Genomic DNA, 16,458 nt, shown 5'->3' on the forward strand with positions numbered 1-16,458 from the left:
GTAAAATGATGAAGCAACGGGTAATACAGGATTATTACCCAGCAGCCCAGTGCACACAAATACTGACAGGACTGTGAAAACCACCTCAGTCTAGGACCGAATTAAGACCAGTCCAATCAGGAGTCCTGACCACAACAGTCCTGTTCCAGGACTAAGCTTTAACCAGAACACAGTGGTTCATCATCCTGTTACTTCAGAGTTAAATATGATCACAGTTCAATCATCAGTGCTGTCATCTTCTCTGAAGTACTGTAGTGTTGCAGTACATGAAAATATTCTGATCATGTAGCTGTGTGTGCTGCTCTTCCTCCATCTCCAGCTCCACCATGTGGTTCATGCTGCTGTCAGCTCCAACATTCATAAACCTTCAAATCCAGGACCTGTTCAGACTCTGAGGACCCAGAGTCCCTCGAAGCAAACACAGCCTGTAGCTCTTTAAGAAATCAAACACGTTTTCCAGAGCTCCAACCAAATGTTTGTAAAAATCAATTTATAAATATGTTGGTGATAAAATTATTGATGACAGATGACGAACAGGAGACAGAGTTTCAGTACTCACAGGTTTTGTCTCTGGAAGCTTCAATCACCCTGTTGTCGACCCTGTAGAGACAAACACAACCACAACAGTTACAGAGTGAGTGGAATGTAATCAGTATTAACTGATCCTGTATCAATAACCCTGATCAGTGGGTTAGTCTCACTGTTAAGCAAGGTACCATGGTATCACCACGGTAACCAGCTCTGGACCAGGTTAGGTTTAAAACATCAGATCAGAATATAATGACAAGTTACCTCTAAACCAATCAGATCTCTAGGAACCTGAAGGCACCACTTCTACAGGAAGATTCTCTGGATTATAAATAAATCCTTTTCCAGTTGGGCTTTTTCCCAGTATCACCTGCTCTGAAGTTCAACACAACAGTTGGAAAAACCTCTTCTGGAAACTGAAAGACTTCCAACCAAACTGGATTCAGTGACTTGCAGGAATAAAAGACTTTACTTTCACCACACGTCCTCCAGCACTGAGAGCTTCATCTTTATATTTAGAAATGTCAGGACATGGGGAGACTTGATAGCCGAGGGGTTAGGGTGTGTACCACATGGGTACCAGTCCTCGGTTCAACTCTGGGCTGTCAGGACTCTTTGATGTCATTCCTCTTCTCTCCATGTTTCCTGTCTCTCTACACTGTCCGATTCAATGAAGGCATAAAAATAAAAAAGGAAATATCTCATTTATTTTCCAAGAAAGTTAATGAATCATCTGTATTTTTTGTTCCCAATTCTTTTTCCCATTTTATCTTAATAGTACCAATTTCAGCTTCTTCTTTCCTCTGTAAGATCTTATATACGTTGCCTTTTACCGACAGTTAGATGGTGCTGCTGCTACCTGGCTCATCATCAGGTGACTCTCTTCATCACTGGATGTTTCGGCACTTGTCACAACCTCCTCTGAAGGGTGCAGCAGCCGGGTTGATCAGGCCCGACCTGAGCCTGGTGGTTTGACCATTGCTCCTCTCCCATGTAGACACAGCCATTGTGACTCTTCCTCCAACTCTTCCACTGTGCTACAGATCTTCCTCTGCTGTCGTCCTCTGATACCCACCATCTTCAAAGCTCTCCAGAGGAACTGTACTGGGAAACCTCTTGATCTGACCTCCATGTGCAGACACTTTTCTCTCCACCTCTTCTCAGGGCTGACCTCTACCAGAAGCTGGAATTTGAGCAGCCTCCTCCATCCACTCTTCCCTTGGTGCTGTCAGCTCTTTATGATGATAGTCTTAGCTGTTGTGGACCAGATCCTGTGGGAAGGTGAGGCAGCGAATGATGTCAGTTCTCAGCCTTTTTGCTTTTCATTGACTGAGGGGCCTTTTTTTGCTCTCCTGACAAAGGTGATAAGCTGCAGCCTCTTGTTGAGGTTCCTGCATTTCCCTGCAGTTTCCTCCACAAATGCTGTCAGTGTTGTTAGTACCTTGTCTTGTCTCTATCTTCCCTCTATCAGGGCTGTACTGGAAGAAGACAAGATTCACTTTACACTTGCTGGCAACAGGTGACAAGGTTTGTGGGGCTTGGAAGGACGTTGTAGATGCTGCAAAGAAGGAACCTTGCCTCATCCCAGCAGCTTTTACCAGCCTTTCCTCTTCAGCCATGTGCTGGATCTCAGACTGCCTCAACCCCCCCTCCTCTCTGTGAGGTTCACTTTTCCTCAACTTGTCTGGATGCACCTGACACCCAGCTGCACAGTTGCTGTGGTCCTGGTGACGTCTTTATGGCGCATTCTGGTCTCTGCCTTCCTCACTGCTGTTGTGGCTGACCATTGGCAGATTTCTATTCCTGCTGCCCTGACCTTGTTGACATTACAGTAAGGTAACACCAGCACTCGTCTCACCTTGGTCACCTGGAACTCCTGGACTAGAGCCCTGATCTCCTGATCAGAGCTTGGCCTCTGAGCTGTAGATATTGATACTGTTGAAGCTCTTTGGTTCAGTCGTTAAGGGGAGGTCATACACAAGCAGTTGACAGAAAAGCCTTGGCAACACCCCATGTTGATAAGACCATGCTTTGTATTTCCCTGGTAGGTTGCTGTTGTCCACTCTTTGCAGCTGCTCCCCTGCCTGTCCCACCACCCTGACTCTCACAGTATCCTTGAAGCTGCCATCAAACCACTTCCCCAGGCTCTTCACTGGTTTATCTGACAGTGTTGGTATCTCCTCTCCCATTATGAACCTGGTGGTGTTGGCACCTACTAATTTAATTTTTCACTGTAATTTTCTATAATATATTTTAAAAGACAATAAATAGTGGTTAGCACTGTCTTCTCACAGTAAGATGGTTCTGGGTTGGAACATGGGGCCTGTCTGACTGGAGTTCGCATGTTCTCCCTGTGCGGGTTCCCTCTGGGTACTCCGACTTCCTCCCACAGTCCAAAGACATGTACATTAGGTTGATTGGAGACTCTCGGTGTGACTTGTAGGTGTGAGTGTTAGTGTGAATAGTTGTTTGTCTCCATATGTCAGCCCTGTGATAGACTGGTGTCCTGTAAGCTGGGATTGGCTCCTGTTGTCCTGTCTCCTTCTTTAGATCAGCTGGTTCTTGTTTTCTTTCATTCCTAAAGTCTTTTCACTCCCCTACAAAATCTTTGTGATTTCTTCCTGTCTTCCTCATGACCAGAAACTAAATACTCTATGGTCTCAAGTCAGAATAAACCTGAGATCATCCTCTCACTGTACCAGCAGTCTGTACAGTCTGAGCTCCATGTTATCACAGGTAATGATGACGGCTGTGGATCCGACCACATTCCTACTCAATTCACAACAAGCTGTGGTTTTTCATTCATTCGCAGTGTGGTTACATTATCACTTTTGACTTTCATGTAAATGCAGTATTTTGTCCATGTTGGGATCCCGTCTTAACGGTGACAGTGTTTTTCCAGAGAGCTGATTGGCTGCTCATAAAGTGTGATGTAATGCCTTGAGTTGATCCTGCTTCAGAGCAGGTTAGCCGTGCAGTATAGATTATTATGTTGATCAGCCTGTTACCATGGTGATCGACCACACCACAAAGTGAGCCTGTGTCTGTTAGACTGAAAAACCAGAGTTAATCCCAAACTAAGATGAGTGACATTCATCTGGCTTCATGAGACAGACTGTTGCTATTCCTTATATATTCCTGATTATTGATATCTGATTGGCTGACTGATCTCTCTCTGTCTCTCTGTCCAATTCTGAAGCCTGCCACTGTTCTCCTCTCACAGCTTCACTGAGAAAAGCAGCCAATCAGAAAGTTGGAGGTTTACAAGAAACACTGGATCTTTGCTCTGATACTAACTGTGTTTAGTACAATACTGCTGAGAGCAGCATGGACTGACTCCACCCCTCTACTGACCTCAGAGTCTCCAGTCTACAGTCTGGACTCTCCAGAAAACCACACAGATCCTTCAGGTCTGAATCCTGCAGGTTGTTGTAGCTCAGGTCCAGTTCTCTCAGATGGAAGGGGTTGGACTTCAGAGCTGAGCCCAGAGACAAACAGCTGATCTCTGACAACATGCAGCGTCTCAATCTGAATAAAGAATCAAAGATCATTCTCAGTCTGAGAGAAGAACAACTGGAAACATGAGACAACAACTATTTACAATGTCATTCATTCACTACGTCAAAGTTACTGGATTCAAGTTCTGTGTGAAGATAAGTTAGGTTCAGTTGTGGATCAAAGATATAAGATCTACAACAGTAACAGTCAGTGAACTGACCTCAGAGTCTCCAGTCTACAGTCTGGACTCTGCAGAAAACCACACAGATCCTTCAGGTCTGGATCCTGCAGGTTCAGGTTGAAGCTCAGGTCCAGTTCTCTCAGATGGGAGGGGTTGGACTTCAGAGCTGAGCCCAGAGAAGAACAGCTGATCTCTGACAACCTGCAGTTCATCAATCTGAATAAAGAATCAAAGGTGTGAGTTTAGGAGACAAAGTTGCTGCTTGAAAGCGTTCAGTGTTTCATCATCTGTTCAGAGCTGAAGAAGGTTTAGAAAGTAGAAATTTAGAAAATGAAACTCAAACACCTGAACCAACAGGAAACAGCTTCAAACAGTCAAATACAAACAGTGACAACAGCTTTCATTAATATTAATGACAACATGCTGCTGCTTCAATAAAGACGTAGTGACTCCACCTCTTCAACTCTGCCAGCTCCACCTGTGGCTCCATCTATACAAACTCATGTTGTGCAGATTCTACTAAAGATCCTCAAGTTCTCAAAGACAACAAACATGTCAGACTGAACTCTGGACACATGAGAACAAATCTATAGAAACATGTTAAATTCACTGGTTGATGGAACCACAGAGACACAGACACCTGGTGACTGAGGTCAAACATTTAACACTGTCAAACCTACAGTATTTAAAGTGCTGAAAGAACCTGTTGCTATGGCAACCTGGGGTTGAATACTGGAGTCAGTACAAACATCACAGAGCCTTAGAGAAGAGGTGGACCCATCAGCTATTGATGATAGATTAGTTATTGTCTGACAGATTGAATGTGTTTCTGTTGTTCTTTGAAAAAGTCATGAGGTGAAACTTGAAGAGAAACAGTCACTGGACTAAAAGCAGAGAAGAAGAAAACAGACTTTACCATGAAGATCCTCAGTGTGGATCAGTATAATATCAGCCTCATGTCTGCAGCTCAGTGTCAACACAACTTTCACATCACATTCATCTCAGCACAGAAAGAAAACATGGAGTCTGACCTCAGAGTCTCCAGTCTACAGTCTGGACTCTGTAAAAAACCGCACAGATCCTTCAGGTCTGAATCCTGCAGGTTCTGGTTTCCACTCAGGTCCAGGTGTCTCAGATGGGAGGGGTTGGACTTCAGAGCTGAGCCCAGAGAAGAACAGCTGATCTCTGACAAACTGCAGTCCCTCAATCTGAATAAAGAATAAAAGACGTCGATAAATGATTGATAATCAATCAGATTTGACTTGATCAATGATCTTTGTCTAAAATGAGCAGAACGACTTTGTCCTTCTGTTATTGTCGATCATCATCATGTCAGCCTTCTACACACATCATCCAAATGTCAGCACAACATTCATACACCTGTTGATGTCAACACAGGTTGATCAGCTGCTGCTGACCTCAGAACATTCTGTCAATATAGAATCAATATCTGATCAGACGTGTTGGACTAAAAACTTACTACAACACTTTTATTCATGACTGAACTGGATCAGAGTTGAAAGACCCAGTCCTGATCCAGTACAAAGGTCTTGCTTGGTCCTGGTCTCAGGAAATCCAAAACTAAACACATTAAACTGAACACAAACGGTTTTCATCACAAATTACAGATGATTGAATGAAACTTTGGAAAATGATCATTTTATTTGTTGAGGAGCTGAGGAAACACACACACACACACACACACACACACAGTTCATTTAGAAAACATTGGTCCTGTGACTGAGAGAAATACGAGTGTGTGAGTTGTGAAGGTTGAACTGAAGTGAACAGACATTATTCATGACAAGTGACTGAAATGATCTGAAACTGAAGAATCATTCTCAGTCTGAGAGAAGAACAACTGGAAACATGAGACAACAACTATTTACAATGTCATTCATTCACTACATCAAAGTGACTGGATTCAAGTTGTGTGTGAAGATAAATTAGGTTCAGTTGTGGATTAAAGATATAAGATCTACAACAGTAACAGTCAGTGAACTGACCCCAGAGTCTCCAGTCTACAGTCTGGACTCTGCAGAAACCCACACAGATCCTTCAGGTCTGAATCCTGCAGGTTGTTGTAGCTCAGTTCAAGGTGTCTCAGATGGAAGGGGTTGGACTTCAGAGCTGAGCCCAGAGAAGAACAGCTGATCTTTGACAACCTGCAGCCCCACAATCTGAATAAAGAATCAAAGATGTAGATAAATGATGGATAATTGTGGATCATCATCATCATGTCAGCCTTCTACACACATCATCAAATGTCAGCACAACATTCATACACCTGTTGATGTCAACACAGGTTGATCAGCTGCTGCTGACCTCAGAACATTCTGTCAATATAGAATCAATATCTAATCAGACGTGTTGGACTAAAAACTTACTACAACACTTTTATTCATGACTGAACTGGATCAGAGTTGAAAGACCCAGTCCTGATCCAGTACAAAGGTCTTGCTTGGTCCTGGTCTCAGGAAATCCAAAACTAAACACATTAAACTGAACACAAACGGTTTTCATCACAAATTACAGATGATTGAATGAAACTTTGGAAAATGATCATTTTATTTGTTGAGGAGCTGAGGAAACACACACACACACACACACACACACACACACACAGTTCATTTAGAAAACATTGGTCCTGTGACTGAGAGAAATACGAGTGTGTGAGTTGTGAAGGTTGAACTGAAGTGAACAAACATTATTCATGACAAGTGACTGAAATGATCTGAAACTGAAGAATCATTCTCAGTCTGAGAGGAGAACAACTGGAAACATGAGACAACAACTATTTACAATGTCATTCATTCATTACATCAAAGTGACTGGATTCAAGTTGTGTGTGAAGATAAATTAGGTTCAGTTGTGGATTAAAGATATAAGATCTACAACAGTAACAGTCAGTGAACTGACCTCAGAGTCTCCAGTCTACAGTCTGGACTCTCCAGAAACCCACACAGATCCTTCAGGTCTGAATCCTGCAGGTTGTTGAAGCTCAGTTCAAGGTGTCTCAGATGGAAGGGGTTGGACTTCAGAGCTGAGCCCAGAGAAGAACAGCTGATCTCTGACAAACTGCAGTGTCTCAACCTGAGTAAAGAATCAAAGATGTAGATAAAATGATTGATAATCAATCAGATTTGACTTGATCAATGATCTTTGTCTAAAATGAGCAGAGTGACTTTGTCCTTCTGTTATTGTCGATCATCATCATGTCAGCCTTCTACACACATCATCCAAATGTCAGCACAACATTCATACACCTGTTGATGTCAACACAGGTTGATCAGCTGCTGCTGATCTCAGAACAGTCTGTCAATATAGAATCAATATCTGATCAGACATGTTGGACTAAAAACTTACTACAACACTTTTATTCATGACTGAACTGGATCAGAGTTGAAAGACCCAGTCCTGATCCAGTACAAAGGTCTTGCTTGGTCCTGGTCTCAGGAAATCCAAAACTAAACACATTAAACTGAACACAAACGGTTTTCATCACAAATTACAGATGATTGAATGAAACTTTGGAAAATGATCATTTTATTTGTTGAGGAGCTGAGGAAACACACACACACACACACACACACACACACACACAGTTCATTTAGAAAACATTGGTCCTGTGACTGAGAGAAATACGAGTGTGTGAGTTGTGAAGGTTGAACTGAAGTGAACAGACATTATTCATGACAAGTGACTGAAATGATTTGAAACTGAAGAATCATTCTCAGTCTGAGAGAAGAACAACTGGAAACATGAGACAACAACTATTTACAATGTCATTCATTCACTACGTCAAAGTGACTGGATTCAAGTTCAGTTCAATTCAATTCAATTTTATTTGTATAGCGCCAAATCATAATATACATTATCTCAAGGCACTTTACAGGGTCAGGTCAAGACCTTACTTTGTTACAGAGAAAAACCCAACAGTTCCCACAACGAGCAAGCGCTTGGCGACAGGGGGGAGGAAAAACTCCCTTTTAACAGGAAGAAACCTCCAACAGAACCAGGGTCAGGGTGGGGGTCTGCCTCGACCGGTTGGGTTTAGGAGGAGATAAAAAAGGGGGGTGGGGGGAGGAGAGAGGAGAAAAGAGAGAGAGAGAGAGAGACCAGGAACAGCTGTGTAGGTAATGGTGTTATCAATAATAATGACAGATAACAGTGGTTAATAAGAGTTGTGTGTGAAGATAAATTAGGTTCAGTTGTGGATTAAAGATATAAGATCTACAACAGTAACAGTCAGTGAACTGACCTCAGAGTCTCCAGTCTACAGTCTGGACTCTGCAGAAAACCACACAGACCCTTCAGGTCTGAATCCTGCAGGTTCAGGTTGAAGCTCAGGTCCAGGTGTCTCAGATGGGAGGGGTTGGACTTCAGAGCTGAGCCCAGAGAAGAACAGCTGATCTCTGACAAACTGCAGTGCCTCAATCTGAATAAAGAATCAAAGATGTGAGTTTAGGAGACAAAGTTGCTGCTTGAAAGCGTTCAGTGTTTCATCATCTGTTCAGAGCTGAAGAAGGTTTAGAAAGTAGAAATTTAGAAAATGAAACTCAAACACCTGAACCAACAGGAAGCTGCTTCAAACAGTCAAATACAAACAGTGACAACAGCTTTCATTAATATTAATGACAACATGCTGCTGCTTCAATAAAGACGTAGTGACTCCACCTCTTCAACTCTGCCAGCTCCACCTGTGGCTCCATCTATACAAACTCATGTTTATTAGAGATTCTACTAAAGATCCTCAAGTTCTCAAAGACAACAAACATGTCAGACTCAAATTTGGAGGAAACTCAACAAATAATTCACTCACTTCATGCAGTGGTGACGACATTACTTTGGTCACATGACTTCAAAGTCATGTTGGAACATGAAAACATTTAATTTATATTTGTTAATGTCAGTGTGAAAAAAAGTTTAATGTGATTTTAACGATCAGATGTGTTCTAATCAATAATCTTTTCTCTAAAACCAACGGTGTGGTCCTTTTAGACTTTTCCTCCTTAACATATTCAACAAGAAAACTGCATTTGAGCGCACGCGCGCGCACACACACACACATTAGTTCTGACAGTTCACTGAAATCAACTGAAATATTGGGACAGTATATATCACAATAAGACAACTGAAGAAATTAAACATACCGGTTGTACACACACAATACACAACACAATAACTGTCCATGATTATGGACATGTTACTGTCACAATACAATAAAATGTTGTTTCCATCTTTGGTGAATCTGTGTGTTATATAGAGTACAACAACTACATCATACAGTATTTAATGATTGAGGTTCAACACAGTGTTACACAACAGCATCTCAGTGTGACCTGACCTGAGTGTCTCCAGTGCACAGTGTGGACTCTCCAGTCCAGCAGAGAGCAGCTTCACTCCTGAATCCTGCAGCTGGTTGTCACTCAGGTCCAGGTCTCTCAGACTAGAGGACTGGGAGCTGAGAACTGAGGACAGAGCTTCACAGCTTCTCTCTGAGAGGTTACAGCCACTCAGCCTGAAGGAGAGTTAATGATAAGAAGATTTTAGCTGTGTTGTGTTTTCATTGTGTTTGTAAAGGGCAAGGACATTAAATAATAACATTATATAACAAGATGTAAAATATTCGTCACATTCTCCAGTCACAATAACTGACACAAATACATATTGGTCATCAACAAGATTCAGGGTTCTTATTCACAAAGCATCTTAAGGCTAAAGGTAGCTTCTAACCTACTGATTTAGGAGAAACAATAATGGGCGTGTCAGTCCTAACTTTAGGACTCCTGATTTTTTTTGACTAAGTGTAATTAAAAGTACAAACTAAAGTACAAACTACTAAAAGTATCACCTCAGTCTGGGAATGTTAGAAGTGGTGGAGAGGACGTGTAACTCAGTTAAAGAGACAAAATCACAAAAACAGTCACAAAAAAAAAAAGTCACTTCGCAACACTGTGTTACTTGGCAACTGGGAAAATTATGATGAAGTTTTGCAATGAAAGCTTTCCAATGCTGACACCTTGGAGAAACCATAAATGTTCTCTGCAGACCCCCCATCATAGGACAATTCATCTGATGACTTTCCCTCCTAAACACTTTTAACAGGGAAATTGCACACACAGACACACACACACACACACACACACACACACACACACACACACACACACACACACACACACACCCACACACACTTATGGCAAACAGACATTAGTTCTGACATATCACTGAAATCAACTGAAACATTTGGAATGTATATATCACAATAAGACAACTAAAGAAATTAAGCAAACTGGTTGTACACACACAATACACATTACAATAACTGAACATACTTATGTTAATAATTTGTATTTTTTGTTATTATTACCATTATATAACACCATTACCTATGGTTATTACTATTATATCAAGTATTATTATATAAGTATATTCAGCTGTTCTTGGTCTCTCTCTTTGCAGCAGATTATGGTGCATTAAAAATCAGAGAATTTATTGCATATGGGGCAGATAAAATCTTGAACCTGCTTCACCTGATTGTTCTGGAAACCTGTAGGTGGCGTAGAAAGTAAAAGTGGGGACAGGACACAACCCTGTGGGGAGTCTGAGGAGGACCAATGCTGCTCAGACTGATCAGATTTTACTCCTCTACAAGTGAAGGAGTCCACAATATTAACATCTGGATGAAACAGATGTTGTAGTTTGTCGGACAAAACACAGGTCAGACACATGATGATCTAAACATGTTGAAGGTCAAGCACAAAGTAGAAATCACAGAGACAATCCTGAACTAAACTGTTACTGTCACAACAAAGCAAAGCATTGTTTTCATCTTTGGTGAATCTGCGTGTTATATACAGCACAACAACTACATCATACAGCATTTAATGATTGAGGTTCAACACAGTGTTACACAACAGCATCTCAGTGTGACCTGACCTGAGTGTCTCCAGTGCACAGTGTGGACTCTCCAGTCCAGCAGAGAGCAGCTTCACTCCTGAATCCTGCAGCTGGTTGTCACTCAGGTCCAGCTCTCTCAGACTAGAGGACTGGGAGCTGAGAACTGAGGACAGAGCTTCACAGCTTCTCTCTGAGAGGTTACAGCCACTCAGCCTGAAGGAGAGTTAATGATAAGAAGATTTTAGCTGTGTTGTGTTTTCATTATGTTTGTAAAGAGAAACACATTACAGAAAAGGGAACAGTACGGGGAAACATTAAATAATAACATTATATAACAAGATGTTACATTGTAAAATATTCGTCACATTCTCAGATCACAGTAATTGACACAAATACATATTGGTCATCAACAAGAACCAGGGCCCATATTCACAAAGCATCTTAAGGCTAAAAGCAGCTTCTAACCTACTGATTTAGGAGAAACAACAATGGATGTGTCTTTCCTAAGTTTAGTGATTAATTGTACTCAGCCCACTTTCCTTCCATCTCTTGAAAGCATTGTCACACTTCTATGGAAGAAACTCTACATTTCTTACTATGGGCATGGCTCGTGACAGAGCCAGAGATTAATCCTGAATTCTGAAAACGTTTAATTCAAAAAGCTGCTTCATGCTAAAAGTGTCTCCTCAGTCTGGGAAAGTTAGTAGTGGTGTAGAGGAAACACACGCACACACACACACACACACACACACACATAAACACACACACACACACACACACACACACACACACACACACACACACACACACACACACATACACACTTATGGCAAACAGACATTAGTTCTGACAGGTCACTGAAATCAACTGAAACACTGGGACAGTGTATATCACAATAAGACAACTGGAGAAATTAAACATTTTGGTTGCACACACACATTACACAAAAATGACAACTGTCCATGATATTGTAATCTAATAATAATAATACTACTTTTAATATTTTTTGTTGTTCTTATCATTATATAACACCATTACCTATTACCAGCACAGACTGGTCTTTCATCGGCCAATCGCTGTGATTCTTGAAACAACGGAGCTTAGCTCAGGAGTTTTTTGCTTTTCCTACGTAAAACTTGGTCTCAGCAGCTTTCTGAAGAGGATTTAGCAGAAAACTTTTAGTTAGAAATGTTTAGTGAGACTTAGGAGTACTTTTAGTGATAAAATAAAATGCTTTGTGAATATGGGCCCAGTTTGTTAAGAAATCATTTTGCATGGTGGCATTCATCTGTAGAAATAAACACAGATGGATACACACTAAAGAAACAATACAAGCCCACACATCTGATACTGTTAGTATTTGCAGTTATCAGAGCACCTACAGAGCTTTGTTGGAGGCTTTCACCACTGGCAGCAGCCTCAGAAGAGCCTCCTCTGAAGCAGAGTATTTCTTCAGGTCAAACAAATCCAGATCTTTTTCTGAAGACAGTAAGATGAAGCCCAGAGCGGACCATTGAGCAGGAGACAGTTTATCTGTGGAGAGACGTCCTGATCTCAGGTACTGTTGGATCTCCTCCACCAGAGAACCATCATTCACTTCATTCAGACAGTGGAACAGGTTGATGTTTCTATCTGGAGACAGATTCTCACTGATCTTCTTCTTAATGTAATTGACTGTTTCCTGATTGGTTGGTGAGCTACTGTCTTTCTTTTTTAGCAGGTCCTGTAGTTTATCCTGATTGGTCTGCAGTGAAAGACCCAGGAGAAAGCGAAGGAACAAGTCCAGGTGACCATTTGGACTCTGTAAGGCCCTGTTGATGGCAATCCTGTGGATCTTTGCTGCAGAGGTTCTCCTGAAAAGCAGTCGCAGGTTTTGACGTGACAGTGGTGGCAAAGGCATCACATTCTTGTTGCTGTTAATGAGAGACATCTCCACATAAACAGCAGCCAAAAACTCCTGAATGCTCAGATGCACAAAGCTGAAGACCTTGTCTTTCTCTTTCCTTCCACGCTCTTTTTTAAAGATCTCTGTGAACACTCCTGAGTACACTGAGGCTGCTCTGAAGTCAATGCCACTCTCTTTAAGATCTTCCTCGTAGAAGATCAGGTTTCCCTTTTCCAGCTGCTGAAAAGCCAATTTTGCTAATGACTCAATGTACTGAATGCACTTTTCTGGGCCATACTTCTCTTTTGTCCGATCCATTTGAAACACCAGGAACTCTGTGTACATCTCAGTCAGGCTCTTGGGCAGCTCTCCTCCCTCTCTGGTTTTCAACACATCCTCCAGAACTGTAGCAGTGATCCAGCAGAAGACTGGGATGTGGCACATGATGTGGAGGCTTCGTGATGTCTTGATGTGGGAGATGATCCTGCTGGCCTGTTCCTCATCTCTGAACCTCCTCCTGAAGTACTCCTCCTTTTGTGGATCCATGAACCCTCTGACCTCTGTCATGCTGTCGAAAAACTTTCGAGGGATCTGATTGGCTGCTGCAGGTCGTGTGGTTATCCAGATGCGAGCAGAGCGTAGCAGTTTCCCATTGATGAGTTTCTTCAACAGCATATCTGCTTTAGTTGACTTCGTCACATCAATAGAGCCAATATCATTGACATTAAGGTCCAGATGAAGGCGGCTTTCATCCAGTCCATCAAACACAAACAGAAGTTTGAATTTGCTCTTGTCAAAGTTGGAGTTTCCTGAGTACTGTAAAGTTTTAAAGATGTAATTCAGAGCTTCCTCTTTGATGTCTATAGTTTCTGGGATACATTCATGAATGAGCTCTGCCAAACGAAACTCTTTTCCCTTCAGTGAATTCAGCCGATGGAAGGTGAAGGGGAAAACAAGATGCACATCTTGATTGTTTTTTTTTTCAGCCCAGTCCAACACAAACTTGTTTACAAAGAATGTTTTTCCAATTCCTGCGACTCCATTGGTCAGCACTGTTCTCATGGGTCTGTCGTCTCCAGAGGGGTGTTTGAACATGTCACTGGATTTAACTGGTTTCTCTGTTTCTGCTGGCTTCCATGCCTTCTCAATCAGTCTGACCTCATGCTGAGTGTTGATATGTACGTCAGCCCCGACTGTGATATACAACTCTGTGTAGATGTCAACCAGACGCTGTTTATCTTCCGCCCATCCTTCCTGTGCACACATAAACTTGTCCTGGAAGTTGGATTGAAGCATCTGTTGGTAACATTTGATGGACTGTGGCTCAGGTACAGGAACCATCACATCTGTGTTGAACATGAAGAGAAAAATTAGGTGTATGAGGTGTATGTCTACAGATGCCTCTTTCCTTGCTTCTAGACAAAGTAAATACAGATTTTTGTTTGAAGTAATTGTGCTGAAGAGAAACAAAGAATGATTTTTAACACACTACATCCTTAAAAGCTGAAGCAAATGGTGTGAAGATGTTTCCTACATTTAGTTAAAAAAACGTTTATAAGTTTAGGCAAAGTAAGTTGTCTGTGGATACTATTTGAGCAATCACATCCTGATATTGAGGTGTAGAAATTCTAGTAGACAGCAAGCAGCCAAATCCATTGTTTCCACTGTAAGGAGGACTTTCAGCAGCAGCAAGGACTGCTGTCCTTCTCACACTCTACATGTACAGCTGTTTGCTGCTGCCATCTGAGTTGACAACTGTTCAAATTTTCTAGCTGTTCATTGCAGTTAGGCATGTAACTATTAGACCCACAGGTAAGACAGCAAGAGCAGTTAATTTTCAGATGAAGATACCATCAGAAGATACTTAATATGCAGAAAGCTAGTTATGAGTTCATGTATGGAGCTTTCAACGAGAAGTTTGTAATTCTAATTTTGGCCAGAAAAAAACTTGAAAAAAACAGGTGGGAGATCTTCCTCTGAGATGCAACAGTATGGGGTTTGAACAGTGACATTCAACTTTGGTACTGAAAAAAAAACCTGAAATGAAAGGAGAAACAATGGCACTGAAAGACCTGTACTTGTAAACCCTGTCAATATAGGAAAACAAGACTAAGGCATTAAAAAACCAAAACCATATGATCTTAGTTAATTTCTGATTTTTGCACAGTTTCTGTCACTGTTTTGACGAGGGTGGGGTGTGGAGCTTGAGAGAACAAGCCTCATGATAACTAATCCATGTCAGCAAGGTAACCTGTGGTTAACAACTTGGCCATTTTCTCCTGTACCTACTTCAGTAAGTGAATATTTATTTCATTTGGATCCCTATTAGTCACTGCCACTGTAGCAACTTCTTTCCCTGGGGTCCATTCAAGTTTTTTTTTTTTTTTTTTTTTTGTCCTGTCCCAATATCATTGGCAAGCAGTATGAGTGGTCTGGATGCCTTGTGTTGTTGGGGCAGATTTACTATCTATCGCATATTTTAACTTTATTAAGACAACCGGACCGCATCAGGAATGAGAGTGGACAGGAAGAGGAAAACAGAGAGAATATATGGGGAAAAGAAAAATGGGAGTGGGGAGATGGGGAAAAACAACAACAACAACACAACAACAGAGAAACAACCACAGTAACAATAACAATAGCTAATAATATCCACATTTATGGTCACTCTATAGTTCTTAACCATTGGATGCTCCGTATGTGTATTTGTGTATATGTGTGTGTGTGTGTGTGTGTGAATCTGTCTGTGTGTGTGTGTATGAGGGAAGGGCTAGGAATGTGTGCGTGTATGTATGTGTATGTGTTCATGTGTGTATGCAAGTGTGTAGCGATTTGTCATTGGATGTGGTGGGTAATTGATGTGGGGGCTGCAGTAACAGCGCCCCCCCAGACCAAAGGCACAGGTGGCCAGAAACCAGGCCACCGAGACTCCCAGCCACCCCCAGAGCCCAAGGACCCGCGGCAGCATGCCCCCCCGGCAGCCACGTGCCCGACCCAAGGAGGAGCCCGCAAGGGAGTACAGAGGCAACAGCCCCCAGCGCAAGGAGGCCCGTAGAGGGACAGTGGGCAGGAAGCCCCAGAGCCAGCCCACGACCACCAACCCCAGCACGAGCCGGACCCAGAGCCAAATGGCCCCGGCAACTGAAGACCTGCCCACACTCCCGGCGGAGAGCCCGCCACGCACCGGAGAGGCCCCAACCCCCCAGCCCCTGCCCACCCAGCGGGAAAGACCCCAGCCAGCTGCGGCGGCCCAGTATTCCGGCCCCAGTGACCCTGCAGGACAAATGGGGGAAGGAGGGCAGACAGAGTCCCCACCCCCCCCCGCCGGGAAGCCAAGCCCGGGTGGATAGAGAACAGCAGGCCCCCCCGCCCAGCCCCAAACCCAATCCCCCAAATCCGTCGGCGGGACCCAGGGCATCCCAGAAATGCCCGGATTACCTGCCGGAGCCCCGAACCCGGCCCG

The 16,458-nt window shown here is 42.6% G+C and overlaps 1 protein-coding gene across 11 annotated transcripts in view; it reads right to left on the reverse strand.

Annotated features, from left to right (window-relative positions):
• Positions 1 to 37: 37 nt before the first annotated feature.
• Positions 38 to 16,458, reverse strand: part of LOC139634540 (NACHT, LRR and PYD domains-containing protein 12-like) — a 33,114-nt gene continuing 16,693 nt past the window's right edge. For 3 of the 11 annotated variants that reach the window (XM_071501027.1, XM_071501028.1, XM_071501026.1), the window contains 10 exons: positions 12,493 to 14,341; positions 11,150 to 11,323; positions 9,555 to 9,728; positions 8,469 to 8,645; positions 7,127 to 7,300; positions 6,214 to 6,387; positions 5,239 to 5,415; positions 4,247 to 4,423; positions 3,883 to 4,056; positions 38 to 600 (listed from right to left, as the gene is read on the reverse strand). In XM_071501027.1, the coding sequence (XP_071357128.1) occupies positions 549 to 600; positions 3,883 to 4,056; positions 4,247 to 4,423; positions 5,239 to 5,415; positions 6,214 to 6,387; positions 7,127 to 7,300; positions 8,469 to 8,645; positions 9,555 to 9,728; positions 11,150 to 11,323; positions 12,493 to 14,341 (3,302 nt within the window). In that variant the 3' untranslated portion in view covers positions 38 to 548. The remainder of the gene's footprint in view (positions 601 to 3,882; positions 4,057 to 4,246; positions 4,424 to 5,238; positions 5,416 to 6,213; positions 6,388 to 7,126; positions 7,301 to 8,468; positions 8,646 to 9,554; positions 9,729 to 11,149; positions 11,324 to 12,492; positions 14,342 to 16,458) is intronic. The other 8 variants (XM_071501031.1, XM_071501030.1, XM_071501032.1 and 5 more) reach the window with 8 other exon arrangements.

This window comes from Trachinotus anak, unplaced genomic scaffold, assembly GCF_046630095.1.
Source record: "Trachinotus anak isolate AG129_WGS33_773 ecotype Australia unplaced genomic scaffold, CSIRO_AGI_Tana_v1 ptg000016l, whole genome shotgun sequence".
Taxonomy (NCBI): domain Eukaryota; kingdom Metazoa; phylum Chordata; class Actinopteri; order Carangiformes; family Carangidae; genus Trachinotus; species Trachinotus anak.